The 18,121-nt window shown below is 48.5% G+C and overlaps 1 protein-coding gene across 2 annotated transcripts in view; it reads left to right on the forward strand.

Annotated features, from left to right (window-relative positions):
- The window catches only part of LOC137371103 (START domain-containing protein 10-like), a 104,319-nt gene that overhangs the window by 17,022 nt on the left and 69,176 nt on the right, over positions 1–18,121 (forward strand). Inside the window, exon 1 of one of the 2 annotated variants that reach the window (XM_068033041.1) lies at positions 11,738–11,858. The exons of the other annotated variant lie outside the window; for it this stretch is intronic. Within the exon in view, the coding sequence (XP_067889142.1) occupies positions 11,738–11,858 (121 nt within the window). Of the gene's footprint in view, positions 1–11,737; positions 11,859–18,121 lie in introns of those variants that run through there. 2 annotated transcript variants of the gene reach the window in all.

Here is an 18,121-nt window from a genome sequence, read left to right on the forward strand (position 1 = left end):
TATGTCCAGACTGGCCAAGAGAGTGTGGGAAAATGGCGCACTGACACGGAACACAAAAGTCCGAGTGTATCAGGCCTGTGTCCTCAGTACCTTGCTCTACGGCAGCGAGGCCTGGACAACGTATGCCAGCCAAGAGCGACGTCTCAATTCATTCCATCTTCGCTGCCTTCGGAGAATACTTGGCATCAGGTGGCAGGACTATATCTCCAACACAGAAGTCCTTGAAGCGGCCAACACCCCCAGCTTATACACACTACTGAGTCAGCGGCGCTTGAGATGGCTTGGCCATGTGAGCCGCATGGAAGATGGCAGGATCCCCAAAGACACATTGTACAGCGAGCTCGCCACTGGTATCAGACCCACCGGCCGTCCATGTCTCCGTTATAAAGACGTCTGCAAACGCGACATGAAATCGTGTGACATTGATCACAAGTCGTGGGAGTCAGTTGCCAGCATTCGCCAGTGCTGGCGGGCAGCCATAAAGACAGGGCTAAATTGTGGCGAGTCGAAGAGACTTAGTAGTTGGCAGGAAAAAAGACAGAGGCGCAAGGAGAGAGCCAACTGTGCAACAGCCCCAACAAACAAATTTCTCTGCAGCACCTGTGGAAGAGCCTGTCACTCCAGAATTGGCCTTTATAGCCACTCCAGGCGCTGCTTCACAAACCACTGACCACCTCCAGGCGCGTATCCATTGTCTCTCGAGATAAGGAGGCCCAAAAGAAAAAAGAAGAAAGAAATCGTTCAAGGCTGAAATCAAAGACACAAACACATCATGTCCTGATCAGAGAACTCCTTTATGCTGATCGTGCTGCACCACTCACTCACACAGACACTCAACTACACAGACTCAGACTGTCTCTCCCGTTCCTGTAACACGTTCTCCTTGACTAAGTGTCAAGAAAACTCTGGCCATGGGACAAGGTGTTGTATCTCCATCCCTGATCACACTAAACACCCCCCCCCCCCCCCCACACCTGGAAGTGGTTTGCAAATTCTGCTACATTGGGTTCACGGCGACAGGCAATCTGTCCCTTGATGCAAAGTTCAATACACGTACAGGGAAAGCAGCTATCACCTTTGGCTGACTTGCGAAACGTGCATGGGATAACACCAAGCTGACCCTTAGGAGCAAGCTGATGGTTTATAAGGCCTGTGTTCTCAGCATCTTGCTGTATGACTGTGAAACATGGGTGACTTACAGCTGCCAGGAAAAGAAGCTCAATAATTTTATTTAGAGATACAGCACTGAAACAGGCCCTTCGGCCCACCGAGTCTATGCCGACCAACAACCACCCATTTATACTAATCCTACAGTAATCCCATATTCCCTATCACCTCCGTATAGTAGGGGAAATTTACAATGGCCAGTTTACCTATCACCTGCAAATCTTTGGCTGTGGGAGGAAACCGGAGTACCCGGAGGAAACCCACGCGGTCACAGGGAGAACTTGCAAACTCCGCACAGGCAGTACCCAGAATCGAACCCGGGTCCCTGGATCTGTGAGGCTGCAGTGCTAACCACTGCGCCACTGTGCCACACTAATTTCCATCTTCGCTGTCTGTGGTGCATTATGGGTATATCCGGGCAGGACAAAAATCACAAATATGGCAGTCCTCTCAAAGGCAGAACTCTCAACAGAGGCAGCTTTGGTGGATTGAACATGTCTGCAGGATGGAAGATGGTCGCATACCCAAGGACGTTCTGTATGGTGAGGTAGCTGGGTACAGTCGACCAGTGGGGCGCCCAAAGCTCCGCTTCAAGGATGCTTGTAAGCGTGACTTGAAGGCCCTAAATATTGACTATCACACCTGGGAGTCACTAGTTGGTGAAAGAGGGAAATGGCGACACATCCTGTGAACTGGTGTGCACTACCAAGATGACCGGTTGCTACAGCAGCTTGGCAACAGGCGCCAATGTCAAAAACAAGAGCTCACAGCGTCACTTGGCAGCTTCACGTACAGCACTTGTGACAGAACCTGCCTCTCAAGGATTGGCCTTCACAGCCATCAGCAAAGGTGCACCAAGAGAAGACACCCCACTGAAATGGATTGTTTGCTGCCTGTCCATCATCTTTCATAGATGGAAGGCCTCAAGCGTACCGGCGGACACCGCATGCTCCTTCTCCAGGGACACCCGGGCGCGAACGTAACCGCGGAAGAGGGGCAGGCAATCGGGGAGGACGGACCCCCCGACGTCCCGCAACCTGAACCTGTGAATTGCCACCTTGGCCAGGCCCAGGAGCAGACCGACGAGGAGATCCTCCTCCCGGCCCAAGCCCCTCCGCACCGGGTGCCCAAAGATCAGGAGCGTGGGACTGAAGTGCAGCCAGAATTTGAGGAGCAGCCCCTTCAGATACTCAAATAGGGGCTGCAACCTCGCACACTCCGTATAAACGTGGAACACGGACTCGTCCAGGCCGCAGAAAGCACAGGCGGCCTGGGAGTCCGTGAACCTACTTACCAGCCCCGTTTTTTTTTCTTTGTTTCTTTCTTTTTTTTTTAACCCCATTTTTTATCCTGTACCTATCCTGGGAGTGTTTGATGGGGACAGTGTCGAGGGAGCTTTACTCTGTATCTAACCCTGTTTTTTTTTTATCGAGGGGGCCTTTATTCCTCAGGCCCCCTTTATATACATATTTACAGTTTTAAAATAACTTTATTAAAACCAGATAAATCAACAAAAAACTCAAATTAAAATGCCATTCTCGGCGTCAACGATGCACTCCAGTCCCTGCGGTGCCCACCGGTCGCGGAAGGCCTCAAGCGTACCGGCGGACACCGCATGCTCCTTCTCCAGGGACACCCGGGCGCAAATGTAACCGCGGAAGAGGGGCAGGCAATCGGGGAGGACGGACCCCCCGACAGCCCGCAACCAGGACCTGTGAATTGCCACCTTGGCCAGGCCCAGGAGCAGACCGACGAGGAGATCCTCCTCCCGGCCCAAGCCCCTCCGCACCGGGTGCCCAAAGATCAGGAGCGTGGGACTGAAGTGCAGCCAGAATTTGAGGAGCAGCCCCTTCAGATACTCAAATAGGGGCTGCAACCTCGCACACTCCGTATAAATGTGGAACACGGACTCGTCCAGGCGGCAGAAAGTACCTGGGAGTCCGTGAACCTACTTACCAACCCCGTGCTGTACCTGTCCTGGGAGTGTTTGATGGGGACAGTGCAGAGGGAGCTTTACTCTGTATCTAACCCCATTTTTTTTGTATCTAACCCCGTGCTGTACCTGCCCTGAGTGTGTTTGATGGGGACAGTGTAGAGGGAGCTTTACTCTGGATCTAACCCCGTTTTTTTTGTATCTAACCCCGTGCTGTACCTGTCCTGGGAGTGTTTGCTGGGACAGTGTAGAGGGAGCTTTACTCTGTATCTAACCCTGTGCTGTACCTGTCCTGGGAGTGTTTGCTGGGACAGTGTAGAGGGAGCTTTACTCTGTATCTAACCCTGTGCTGTACCTGTCCTGGGAGTGTTTGATGGGGACACAGGATCCAACCTGGAAGGGACGTTTACTCTCCAGCACTGACTTCCCTCACCTCAATGACAGAAAATTCCATGAAAATGTTTTCAGAATTTACTTAAAGGAAACTACGTAAGCTGACAGCTCCTTTGCAAGTGTTGAGTCACTGTTTTGAATATCCTCACGGAGCAAGAACAAGTTTGAATAATAAACCTCTTTGTTCCTAAGTTGAGAAAATAACATGAAAAACTTAGGCAAATATTTTAACGCCAAATCCTTGGTCTTTTAAATCCTTTATAATTTCCATGGTTTTGCTGTTTGACTGGTTCTTAACTCTGGTTTGGGAATAGGTATTTTTTTCTTCTTGCTACTTTTGTGCCTAATTTATCTCCCCTTCTGCTTCTGAATTTGTTAAGTCCTCGCTGTGTCTGAATGTAATGTGCAGGAGGACAGTCATTTACCACTGTATATGGGGCTCCAGAAAGAAAAGAACAACCTTCATTTATACAGCGCCTTTCACAACCTCACGCTGTCCCAAAGCGCGTTACAGCTAATGAAGTACTTTTGGAGTGTAGTCACTGTTGTAACGTTGGAAACGTGGCAGCCAATTTGTGCACAGCAAGATCCAACAAACAGTAACGTGATAATGAGCAGATAATCTGTCTTAGTGATGTTGATTGAGGGATAAATATCAACCGAGGACACTGGGGAGAACTCCCCTTTTTCTGCTTCAAAATAGCGGCCATGGGATCTTTTGCATCCAGCTGAGGGCAGACGGGGCCTCAGTTTAACATCTCATCTGAAAAGTGTCACCTCTGACACTGCAGCACTCCCTCAGTACTGTCAGCCTGGATTTTTTGCTCAAGTCTTGCGGGTTGGGGACTTGAACCCACGACCGTCTGACTCAGGGGATAGAGTGCCACACACTGAGCCACGGCTGTCACCTAAACTGTGAGGGTCACCACTCTTTGACCCTAATTGGGGAATTCTAGGGCCTCATACATACCCTAGTCCTACCTTGTTCTCACCCAACATATACACGCACATGGACATTCCAGTAGGAGTTCCTGAAAAGTGTCAGGAATGGGATCCTGGCTGCTGGTTCCAACCACCCCCGCCCCCCCTTAAAGGTTAGATGCACTGAGGCAAATTGTGGTGCCCGGATGGCATGACAGACTCATTCAGCACTGACCAGGGATGTAACTTTACACGCAATGTACAGCCAAGAAACAGGCCACTTGGCCGCACTGATCCAAGCCAGTGTCTATGCTCTACACGAACCTCCTCCCACCCCTGCTTCACCTCACACCATCAACAGATTCTCCTATTCCTTTCTCCTTCATGTATTTATCCAACTTCCCCTTAAATGCTTCCATACTGTTCATCTCAACCACCCACTGTGGTAGTGAGCTCCACATTATCACCACTTTCTGGGTAAAGAGGTTTCTCCTGAATTCCCTATTTAATTTTTTAAAAATTCATTCATGGGATGTGGGCGTCGCTGGCCAGGCCAGCATTTATTGCCCATCCCTAATTGCCCTTGAGAAGGTGGTGGTGAGCTGCCTTCTTGAACCGCTGCAGTCCATGTGGGGTAGGTACACCCACAGTGCTGTTAGGAAGGGAGTTCCAGGATTTTGACCCAGCGACAGTGAAGGAACGGCGATATAGTTCCAAGTCAGGATGGTGTGTGACTTGGAGGGGAACTTGCAGGTGGTGGTGTTCCCATGTATCTGCTGCCCTTGTCCTTCTAGTTGGTAGAGGTCATGGGTTTGGAAGGTGCTGTCTAAGGAGCCTTGGTGCGTTGCTGCAGTGTATCCTGTAGATGGTACACACTGCTGCCACTGTGCGTCGGTGGTGGAGGGAGTGAATGTTGAAGGTGGTGGATGAGGTGCCAATCAAGCGGGCTGCTTTGTCCTGGATGGTCGAGCTTCTTGAGTGTTGTTGGAGCTGCACCCATCCAGGCAAGTGGATAAAATTCCATGGCCAGATTTGATTTCCCTACAAGCTGCTCTTTTAAGCTTAAAAACTGCTGGTTTGAAGCATCCTGACAACAGTTATTGTGTGTTCCAACGTGGTATAAAATTCGCACCAGTGAGATCCCAAATGGGAACTGCTGTCCCCAGACCAAGTCCATTCATATAAAATGTTGGGACAGAGCCACATGTCACCACACCACAAGGTGTATTTCACCATGAATCAGCTCCCGGGGCTGTTTCTGACCAGCACAGCCCATCACAGCACAACCCCAGCCCCACTTCTCTCCGCTCTCCTACTGGAAGCACTGCTCTATTTTGCTGGGGCTACCATTTTCTGGGTGCCACAGGCTGTTCAACCATGTACTGCATCACAACCAAATCCGACCCTGTCATGCTCTTTCGTTACCAGCAGAATTCCCTGCAGTTAGTTTCAAATTTCAGTTTATTCCAGGATGATAATGTTTTTGAGAAACCCCAATATTCTAATCCTGAAAGATGGTAGAGAGCAACTTTTTAAAGACTATGTGGTTCGAGATAGCTTGACCCACATTCAAACATAATAAGATCATAAAAAATAGGAGCAGAAGTAGGCCATTCAGCCCCTTGAGCCTGCTTCACCATTTAATAAGATCTTGGCCTCAACTATACTTGCCTGCTTGCCCGCCCCCCCCCCCCATAACCCTTGACTCCCTTGTAGATCAAAAATCTGTCTAACTCAGCCTTGAATATATTCAATGACCCAGCCTCCACTGCTCTCTGGGGAAGAGAATTCCAAAGATTAACCACCCTCTGAGAGAAGAAATTGCTCCTCATCTCCGTCTTAAATGGGTAACCCCTTATTCTGAAACTGTGTCCTCCAGTTCTAGATTCCCCCACGAGGGGAAACATCCTCTCACCATCTACCCTGTCAAGCCCCCTCACAATTTTATATATTACAATAAAATCACCTCTCATTCTTCTAAACATCAATGAGTAGAGACCCTACCTGCTCAAATTTTTCTCACCTTCATTTTTCTTTTCCAAAAATATACTTTATTCATAAAAATTTGTAAAAATACAATACAAAACATTTCAAATTGGACATTTCATGAACAAAAAAAAACAAAGAAAATTACAGCACAGGAACAGGCCCTTCGGCCCTCCAAGCCTGCGCCAATCCAGATCCTCTACCTAAACATGTCGCCTATTTTCTAAGGGTCTGTATCTCTTTGCTTCCTGCCCATTCATGTATCTGTCTAGATACATCTTAAAAGACGCTATCGTGTTCGCATCTACCACCTCCGCTGGCAACGCGTTCCAGGCACCCACCACCCTCTGTGTAAAGAACTTTCCACGCATATCCCCCCTAAACATATCCCCTCTCACTTTGAACTCGTGACCCCTAGTATTTGAATCCCCCACTCTGGGAAAAAGCTTCTTGCTATCCACCCTGTCTATACCTCTCATGATTTTGTACACCTCAATCAGGTCCCCCCTCAACCTCCGCCTTTCTAATGAAAATAATCCTAATCTACTCAACCTCTCTTCATAGCTAGCGCCCTCCATACCAGGCAACATCCTGGTGAACCTCCTCTGCACCCTCTCCAAAGCATCCACATCCTTTTGTTAATGTGGCGATCAGAACTGCACGCAGTATTCCAAATGTGGCCGAACCAAAGTCCTATACAACTGTAACATGACCTGCCAACTCTTGTACTCAATACCCCGTCCAATGAAGGAAAGCATGCCGTATGCCTTCTTGACCACTCTATTGACCTGCGTTACCACCTTCAGGGAACAATGGACCTGAACACCCAAATCTCTCTGTACATCAATTTTCCCCAGGACTTTTCCATTTACTGTATACTTCACTCTTGAATTGGATCTTCCAAAATGCATCACCTCGCATTTGCCCTGATTGAACTCCATCTGCCATTTCTCTGCCCAACTCTCCAGTCTATCTATATTCTGCTGTATTCTCTGACAGTCCCCTTCACTATCTGCTACTCCACCAATCTTAGTGTCGTCTGCAAACTTGCTAATCAGACCACCTATACTTTCCTCCAAATCATTTATGTATATCACAAACAACAGTGGTCCCAGCACGGATCCCTGTGGAACACCACTGGTCACACGTCTCCATTTTGAGAAACTCCCTTCCACTGCTACTCTCTGTCTCCTGTTGCCCAGCCAGTTCTTTATCCATCTAGCTAGTACACCCTGGACCCCATGCGCCTTCACTTTCTCCATCAACCTACCATGGGGAACCTTATCAAACGCCTTACTGAAGTCCATGTATATGACATCTACAGCCCTTCCCTCATCAATCAACTTTGTCACTTCCTCAAAGAATGAAATGCAATAAAGATCCATTTCTTTCAATACAGAAGATGAGGTGCCTCACAATTCATTTTTTATACATTTGCATTACATACCAAAAACATTCTCTTCTGCATACAGCCCGAGGGGTTTTACACGGGTTCCAGCCCCTCAGTTCACTATGGCGAGAGGACCTTACAATGTGGTCTTTCCCCATTGAGCCTTTGTGGCACCTGCCTCAAGCTGTAGTGCGCCCCTCAGTGTGTAGTCCTGGACCTTGGAATATGCAAGTCTGCAACACTCAGCTGTGGACAACTCTTTGCACTGGAAGACCAGCAAATTTCGAGTGTCTTTCACCGAATTGATGGTCCTTCAGCAGCAGTTGATGTTTATCTCAGTGTGCATCCCTGGGAACAGCCCGTTAAGCACTGAGTCCTGTATTACAGAGCTGCTTGGGATGAACCTCAACAAAAAACCACTGCATCTCTTTCCAGACCTGCTTTGCAAAGGCACATTCCAGAAGGAGGTGGACGACGGTCTCTTGCCCACCACAGCCACCTTGAGGGCAGCGTGCGGATGTGTTGAGACTCTGGACATGCAGGAAGGATCTGACGGGGAAGGCCCTTCTCACCACCAGCCAAGCTACGTCTTGGTATAAAAACAAGAACTGCTGGATTTACTCAGCAGGTCTGGCAGCATTTGTGGAGAGAGAAGCAGAGTTAACGTTTCAGGTCAGTGACCCTTCTTCAGTGTTTGTTTGAAAGTTCTGGCGATGAGTCATTCTCCCAAATGAATTTGACAGTCTGCTCGGGGAACCATTCGACAGAATCCACCATCTTCTTTTCCTACAGGGCCTTGAGGATGTTATGTGCAGACCACTGCCTGATGGACTTGTGGTCAAAGGGGTTTCTCTGCACAATCTTTTCTGAGGCACAGGTGATACGGCACAGTCCAACTGAATGGAGCATTCCACAGCAGCATGGCCAGACCAATCCTTCGCAACACCGGGGACAGATAGAACCTCTGCAAGTAGTGACACTTGATGTTTGCGTACCGGTGTTCTACGCACAGCTTGATGCAGCTGCACACAAAGACGGCCATCAGGATGAGGGTGATGTTGGGTACGTTTTCTCCCCCCTTTATCTAAAGTTTTGAACATCGTGTCCCTGGTCCAGGTCCCTGGACATGGTCCATTTTTGATCTCCAGATAAAGCGGACGATGGCTCGGGTGACCGCCACGGCGCAGGAGTGGGGTATGGGCCAGGCCTGCGCCACGTATAGTAACCACGTGAGTGGCTCGCACCTGATGACCAGGTTCTTACCCACAATGGAGAGGGAGCGTCGCTCCCACAAGTTTCTGTTTCACTATGACCCATCGCTCCTTCCAGTTTTTGGCGCAAGCCCTGGCTCCTCCGAACCATATCCCCAGCACCTTCAGGTAGTCTGACCTGATGGAACATAGGAGTAGGCCATTCAGCCCATTGAGCCTGCCCCGCCATTCAATACGATCATGGCTGATCATCCACTTCAATGCCTTTTTCCCCCACACTATCCTCATATCCGTTTATATAATTTGTATTTAGAAATCTGTCAATCTCTGCTTTAAACATACTCAATGACTGAGCTTCCACAGCCCTCTGGGGTACAGAATTCCAAAGGTTCACAATCCTCTGAGTAAAGAAATTTCTCCTCATCTCTGTCCTACGTGGCTTCCCCCTTATTTTGAAATTGTGTCCCCTGGTTCTAGACTCCCCAACCAGGGGAAACATCTTAGCTGCATCTACCCTGTCTATCCCTTTAAGTATTTTGTAGGTTTCAATGAGATCACCTCTCATTCTTCGAAACTCTAGAGAATACAGGCCCAGTTTCCCCAATCTGTCTTCAGAGAACAGTCCCGCCATCCCAGGAACAAGTCTGGTGAACCTTCGTTGCACTCCCTCTTTGGTAATAATATCCTTCCTAAGGTAAGGGGCCCAAAACTGCACACAGCACTCCAGGTGCGGTCTGACCAAGGTTCTATACAATTGAAGCAAGACTTCACGACTCCTGTACTCAAATCCTCTTGCGATAAAGGTTAACGTACCATTAGCCTTCCTAATTGCTTGCTGCACCTGCATGTTAGCTTTCAGTGACTTATTGACGAGGACACTCAGGTCCCTTTGTACATGTACACTTTCTAATCTCTAACCATTTCAGAAATACTCTGCACGTCTGTTCCTCCTACAAAGTGGATAACCTCACATTTTTCCACATTTTATTCCATCTGCCATGTTTTTGCCCACTCACTAAGTCTGTCCAAATCCCCTTGAAGCCACTTTGCATCTTCCTCACAACACACATTCCCACCTAGTTTTATGTCATCCACGAACTTAGAAATATTACATTTGGTCCCCCACATCCAAATCATTGATATATATTGTGAACAGCTGGGGCACAAGCACTGATCCTTGCGGTACCCCACTAGTCACAGCCTGCCAATGCGAGAATGACCCGTTTATTCCTACTCTCTGCTTTCTGCCTGATAACCAATCCTTAATCCATGCCAGTATATTACCCCCTATCCCATGTGCTTTAATTTTGCTAACCAATCTCCTGTGGGAGACTTTTGAAAATCCAAGTATACCATGTCCACCGACTCCCCATTATCAATTCTGTTAGTAACATCCTCAAAAAACTTCAACAGGTTCGTCAAACATGATTTCCCATTCATAAATCCATGTTGACTATGCCCAATCAGATCATTATTATCCAAGTGTCCATTTATCACATCCTTTAGAATAGATTCAAGCATTTTCCCGATGACTGATGTAAGGCTAGCAGGTTTGCAACTCCCTGTTTTCTCTCTCCCTCCCTTCTTAAATAGTGGGGTGACATTTGCTACCTTCCAATCAGCAGAAACCGCTCCAGAATCTATAGAATTTTGGAAGATGATCACCAATGCATCCACTATCTCCATAGCTACCTCTTTCAACACTCTGGGATTTAGAATATCAGGTCCTGGGGACTTATCAACCTTCAGCCCCATTAATTTCTCCAATACAACCTTTTTACTAATACTAATTTCCTTCAATTCCTCATTCCCCCTAATCCCTTGGATCACTAATTCTGGGAGATTTCTTGTATCTTCCTCAGTGAAGACAGACACAAAGTAATCATTTTGCTTCTCTGCCATTTCTCTATTCCCCATTATAAATTCTCCTGACTCTGCCTGTAATGGACCCACATTTGTCTTAGACAAACGTTTCCTTTTTACGTACCTACAGAAGGTTTTACAGTCCGTTTTTATACTTTTTGCTAGCTTACATTCATATTCTATTCTCCCTTTCTTTATCAGTTTCTTCTTGCCGTAATTTACTTTGGCTCCTGAGGCCAGTTCGAACTGGTCGCAGATGCTCATCAGTCTGCAAACTGACAGCGGGTCCGAGCAGAAGACGGCGACGTCATCCATGTACAGGGAGGGTTTTTAACCTGAGTGCCTCCGCTGCCTGGGATTGTCAATCCTCTTATGCTCGCATCCTTCCTGATGGACTCGGCAAAAGGTTCAATACAGCAAACGAACAAGACCGGGGAGAGAGGACGGCCCTGTCTGACTCCAGATTTAATCTGAAAACTTTCTGATTCCCACCCATTGATTGAGACTGCGCTACTGATGTTTGTGTAGAGCAGTTTGATCCAATTGCAGATTCCCTCCCCAAACCCCATTTTGGAAAGCACGTCCATCATGTATGTGTGTGATATCCTGTCAAAAGCCTTCTCCTGGTCCAAGCTGATGAGGCAGGTGTCCACCCTCCTGTCCCGTACATAGGCGATCGTATCCCTGAGTAGCGCGAGACTATCAGAGATCTTCCAGCCGGGTACAGTACAGGTCTGATCAGGGTGGATCACCAACTCCAGAGCAGACTTGACCCGACTGGCGATGACTTTGGACAGAATCTTGTAGTCAACATTAAGCAGTGAGATGGGCCGCCAATTTCTGATTTCCTCCCTCTTCCCCTTCCGCTTGTAGATGAGGGTGATGATGCCTTTCCTCATGGATTCTGACATGCTGCCGACCAGAAGCATACTCTCGTGTACTTCCAGCAGGTCTGGGCCGACCCAGTCCCACAGGGCCGAATACAACTCAAACGGTAAGCCATCGCTTCTGGGAGTTTCACACATCTCAAAGGACCTGACGGCCTTTGTCAGCTCGTCCAGAGTTAGTGGTTTGTCCAGACTCTCCCGCATACTGTCTAAGGCCTCTGTGATAGAGGACAGGATAGACTGGGAGACCGTGCTGTCTGCTGGCTTCACATTGTACAGCCCGACATGAAAGGATTTGTTGATCTTTAGTATATCCACTGCAAATGACGTTACCGAGCCAACCGCTTCATCTCAGGAACCAACTTAATTAACCTTCTCTGAACTGTTTCCAATGCAAGTATATCCCTCCTTAAATAAGGAGACTGGAACTGTACGCAGTACTCTGGATGTGGTCTCACTAACGCCCGGTACAGTGACACAAAATGGATCTGAAATGTTTGTTGCCTTAGAAACCCACTCCTGTTCTCTGAAGGGCCTGTGGACGATGTACTAGGCACTCCTCCCCCCTTCCCTCTGCTCCCACCCCTGCCTCTCAAACACATCCCAAAGCTGAGGTTGGGGAGGGTTGAGCGGACGGAAGGCTTGTGTACAGGTGTGGAAGCTGGGCGAGGGGCAGGCAGACTGTGATGCACCCCATGACCAATCAGCCTATCGCAGGTTCTTCACACGGTATCCTCTGATACAACAATTTGCATTTATATAATGCCTGTAATAACATCACCAAGGTGCTTCATAGGAGGGTTATCAAACAAAATTTGACACTGAACCACATAAGGAGATATTAGGACAGGTGACCAAAAGCTTGGTCAAAGAGGTCGGTTTGCAGGAGGAGAGAGAGAGAGAGAGAGACGTGGAGAGGGAGGGAACTACAGAGCTTAGAGCCCAGGCAGCTGAAGACATGGCCACTAATGTTGGAACGATTAAAATTGGGGATGCACAAGGGGCCAGAATAGGAGGAGGTCTGAGATCTCGGAGGGTTGTGGGGCTGGAGGAGATTACAGAGATAGGGAGGGGAAAGACCATGGAGGAATTTGAAAACAAGGATGGGAATTTTAAGACCAAGGCGTTGCCAAACTATTCGAAAGAGGACTATTCAACCATAGAGAGCTGCTGGAACCCATCCTGCCCTTATTTGATGTGCACTTTCCAATGGTGGGGGTTAGAGAGCAGTTATGAGTTGGGAAATTATTTTTATTAATTATTTCTCTGCTCTCTGCCCTCTCGAGTTAAACAGTCCCAGTTTTTCAGGTGCACATGGATTGAACACTACACCTTTAAGAAGCTCTCTGCTGCTATGGAAACGAGCTATCAAAGTCAAACAGACACTGTTTTCTTTCATGTTCTTGGGAGCCTTCTTGGCAGCTGGCAGACTGGGAAACACAAAACAGTCTGTTGGTCGCTTGAGGATACGTGTGACTTTATCACTCGCCTAATTTCTTTCCTGCTATCAGGGTGTGGTGGTCTTTGCCACACAGGCATCTCCCAGGTCCTAGTGCCCATTGAGAAACAGTTTACTCAGTAGAGATTTCAATAATCGGGGGTGATAGATTTAAAGTAATTGGCAAAAGAATTAGAGGGAAGTTGAGGAAATGTTTTTTTTCACTCAGAGGGTGGTGGGGGTTCTTGAACTCACTGCTTGAAAGGGTGGTAGAGGCAGATTTAAAAACATTTAAAAAGTACTTGAACGTGCCTACAAGGCTATGTATCAAAAGCTGGAAAGTGGGATGAGACTGGATGGCTCTTTATCGGCCGCAGACATGAAGGACTGAATTACCCCCTTCTGTACCATAAATTTCCATATTTATACATGCAAAGCCATTGTTATTGGCCTTGCTATCACTCAGACCCACCCCTTCAAATTACAGTATTCATATAGTCAGTGCCAACTGGTCTGAATTACCTCTTCCTCCTGGTAGGAAGCCCTGCTACAGATTTGAAGATGTAATTTTGAGTGATACTTTGAGAGAGTCCATTCTGGCCTCTTGTGCATCCCTCCTTTTCATCGCTGTACCACTGGTGGCCGTGCCTTCAGCTGCTGAGGCCTAAGATCTGGAATTCCCTTCCTAAACCCCTCTGCCCCTCTCTCTCCTCTTGTGTCCTGACTCACACCAAGTGCTGTTCACCCGTTCCCCCTGTGCTCTCTGACTTACAGTGGTTCCCAGTTAAGCAATGCCTCGATTTTGAAATCCTCATCCTTTGTTTTCAAATCCTTCCATGGTCTCGCCTTTCAGTATCTCTGTAACCTTCTCCAGCCCTACAACCCTCCGAGATTTCCGCACTCCTCCAATTCTGGCCTCTTGGGCACCCCCTGATTGTAATCGCTCCACCATTGGCGGTCGTGCCTTCAGCTGCCTGGGTTCAAGGTCTGCAATTCCCTTCCTAAACCTCTCCGCCTCTCTCTTCTCCTTTAAGATGCTCTTTAAGCCCTATCTCTTTGACCAAGCTTTTGGCCACCTGACCCATTACCTCCATCTGTGGTTCGGTGTCAAATTTGTTTGCTAACCATTCCTGTGCAGAGCCTACTATATTAAAGGTGCTATACAAGTGCAAGTTGTGGTTGCTGAATTGTTTTTCAAATATAACCAGGGCTCTGTTTATGTGTTCTTGCGCTATGGGTAAAAATAGCCAGGAGTGTTTATTGTGCATCAGTGCTTGCAGTTAAGACTCAGTATGGTGCTGTGGTCAGGTAGGAGTTGCCAACCCTCCAGGATTGCCCTGGAGTCTCCAGGAATTGCAGATTAATCTACCGGTTACTGCTGCCCGCAACAGCCAGGAGACCAATCATAGGGCATGAAAGAAATGGGTGTTGTTTTCATTGTCCTTGAGTATTTCTGCTTCTCAGTTAGAAAATGATCAGAGATGGGGGAGTTGTTGGGTAGCTGTGTGACTGACAGTCAAGAATTATCCAATTGGGTAACAAAGGGTCAGTTCACTTTCCAATTGGCTGTGGGAAGGCGGGGCCACTGCAAAGATGGACCTGTCAGATGACCAATGGGAGGTGTGTGAGGGCGGGCCAGGTGGCAGCAAGAAGTCATGTGAAAAAACCTCCAGGAATTATATGCCAGCAGAGTTGGCAACAGTGTGGTCATACCACAGTTCATTCACTGTGTCCAGTTCCGGTCACTGACATGTTCAGAGAACTCAAAAAAGCTTATCCCTCACATCAGGGAACTGTATTATGAGTTTAAAATTGGAGTAACCTGGAATTTTCAGCTTTGAAAGGAGTTGGCTGAGAGGAAACTTACAGGAAGTAATTGGAATGGAAAAGATTATTTCACAACACCTTTAGAGATGAGGGACTTCAGTAATGTGGAGGTGTTCAAAATCGTGAAGGGTTTGATAGAGTGGATAAGGGGAACTATTTCACTGGCAGGAGGGTCGGTAACCACAGACTTAAAATAATTAGCACAAGAACCAAAAGGAAGCATACCCGTGATTGGAAATGGAGGAGCGTGAAGTCAGTTACAGATGGAGAGAACATTAATTAGACTGATAACCATTTCTCAGGCTGGATGTCGGGTCAGGACAGGATCAGAGACCTCCTCACGGGTGCCCCCATGGTTCAATAGCCCACCAATACTCACTGCTTCAGGGTAACATATGAAGAATGGACACTTAGTCAAGGTAGCAAAGATCCCAGAATGAGTAGCGTGTGGCATCTCCTGAGATGATACATACACAACAATACGCGTGCAATTTTCAGCAGAGCATCACTGGAATCAGACAGGCACAGGAGCTCCCACTAAGGCCAATTGTAACAGCCTCGGCATTCTCCAGGTAACTGGACTGAAACTTGCCTGCTCTTTATGGCTCAATGTAGCAATGAGAGGTGTCTTTATTCCAAGCTCTATCTGTCTTGTTCATGGCAGGAATAGTCAACCAGGTAAAATCATAGAACCATCCAACACAGACGGAAGCCATTCTCACCATTGTTTGAAAGATTTTTCAAATGGGTTATCCAGTGAGTCTTACTCCCCTCTCCCCCCATTCCCCACCCGCTCTTCCCCCTCCCACCCCATCCCCCACCCGCTCTTCCCCCTCCCACCCCATCCCCCACCCGCTCTTCCCCCTCCCACCCCCATCCACCACCCATTCTTCCCCCTCCCCCCACCTGCTCTTCCCCCTCCCCCCACCCGCTCTTCCCCCTCCCACCCCATCCCCACCCCCTCCACCCCCTCCCACCCCATCCCCACCCCCTCCACCCCACCCGCTCTTCCCCCTCCCACCCCATCCCCCACCCGCTCTTCCCCATCCCACCCCATCCCCACCCGCTCTTCCCCCTCCCACCCCATCCCCCACCCGCTCATCCCCCTCCCACCCCATCTCCACCCGCTCTTCCCCCTCCCACCCGCTCTTCCCCCTCCCCCCAGCCGCTCTTCCCCCTCCCACCCCATCCCCCACCCGCTCTTCCCCCTCCCACCCCATCCCCCACCCGCTCATCCCCCTCCCACCCTATCTCCACCCGCTCTTCCCCCTCCCACCCGCTCATCCCCCTCCCACCCCATCCCCCACCCACTTTTCCCCCTCCCACCCCCATCCCCACCTGCTCTTCCCCCTCCCACCCCATCCCCCACCCGCTCATCCCCCTCCCACCCCATCCCCACCCGCTCCTCCCCCTCCCACCCCCATCCCCCGCCCGCTCTTACCCCTCCCACCCCCATCCCCCACCCGCTCTTACCCCCAAACTCCCTCTTCCCCCCACCCACTCTTCCCCCTCTGACCTCCATCCCCAACCCACTCTTCCCCCCCAACTCCCTCATTTCCCCAACTCCCTCTTCCCCCCAACTCCCTCTTCCCCCTCACCTGATCTGCCTCCCCCGAGCCCTGCAAAATTGACCTTTTCAAGTATTTATCCAATTTCCCTTTTGAAAGTTACTATTGAATCTGCTTCCACCGCCCTTTCAGATGAGATGTTAAACCGAGGCCGCATCTCAGGGGACATAAAAGATCCCACGGCCACTATTTTGAAGCAGAGCAGGGGAGTTTCCCCCCGGCGTCCTGGCCCAGTATTTATCCCTCAACCAACATCACCAAAACAGGTCATTAAAACATTGCTCTCTGTGGGATCTTGCTGTGCACAAATTGGCTGCTGTGTTTCCTACATTCTGACAGTGACCACACTTCAATAAAGTACGTCATTGACTGTAAAGCGCATTGGGATGTCCTGAGGCGATGTAAACTTATGTCTTTCTTTCTTTCAGGCAGTGCATTCCAGATCACAAAAACTCATTACTTAAAACAATTTCTTCTCAACTCCCCTCGGGAATCTTACACCAATTATCTTAAATCTGTGTCCTCTGGTCATTGATCCTCCCACCACTAGGAACAGTTTCTCCATGTTTACTGCATCAAACCTCCTCATAATCTTGAACACCTCTATTAAATCTCCCCTTAACCTTCTCTGCTCTAAGGAGAACAGTCCCAGCTTCTCCAGTCTCTCATAGCCGAAGTCCCTCATCCCTGGTATCATTCTAGTAAATCTCATACGACGGCCTTGAACATCCTTTCTAATGGGTGGCACCCAGCATTAACCACAATGATCCAACTGGTGCCTACCCGGTGATTTATAAAGGTCGTTAACGGAGTAGATGTTGAAAGCAGGTGTGAGCTCGGGCTACATGACTGAGGCAGGTGGTGCAATGAAAAGCATGCACATCATATGTGACTTGTTTTAAACATAAGCCTATCCTGAACACAAACGTTATACACCCGTCTGTGTTTTGTAAAGAAGCAGCCCTGAATTTATTTTTTTAAATATTCATTAATGGGATGTGGGCATCTCTCGTGAGACTGGCACTTGTCAACCCAACCCTAGTCTTCCTGTGAAGGTTCAACTAAGGAGCTTTATGGTTACGTGATGCATCTCTGTTCAACATATAAGCTGCAGGAGCCACCAGCTCCCTATCTAATCGAACCCCAATTACCTTTTGCCTCCTCTAACTGAACCCCAGTTGCTTTTGGCACTTCTCAAGCTGAAGGTAATTGAGGCCCCGAGTAGATCTGACACCAGAATAAGTAGATAGTATTTACAGGCTGGGGCTGTTTAGAAAGGAGAAGGCTGAGGGGTGACCTAATAGAAGTCTTTAAGATTATGAAGGGGTTTGATAGGGTAGACGTAGAGAAGATGTTTCCAGAACAGAACCAGAGACCATAAATATAAGATACTCACTAATAAATCCAGCAGGGAATTCAGGAGAAACTTCTTTATCCAAAGAATTGTGAGACTTCTTTGTTAATTCTTTATTTTTAATGGGATGTGGGGTGTCACTGGCAAGGCCAGCATTTGTTGCCCATCCCTAATTGCTCTTGA

Source organism: Heterodontus francisci, chromosome 6, assembly GCF_036365525.1.
Source record: "Heterodontus francisci isolate sHetFra1 chromosome 6, sHetFra1.hap1, whole genome shotgun sequence".
NCBI lineage: Eukaryota > Metazoa > Chordata > Chondrichthyes > Heterodontiformes > Heterodontidae > Heterodontus > Heterodontus francisci.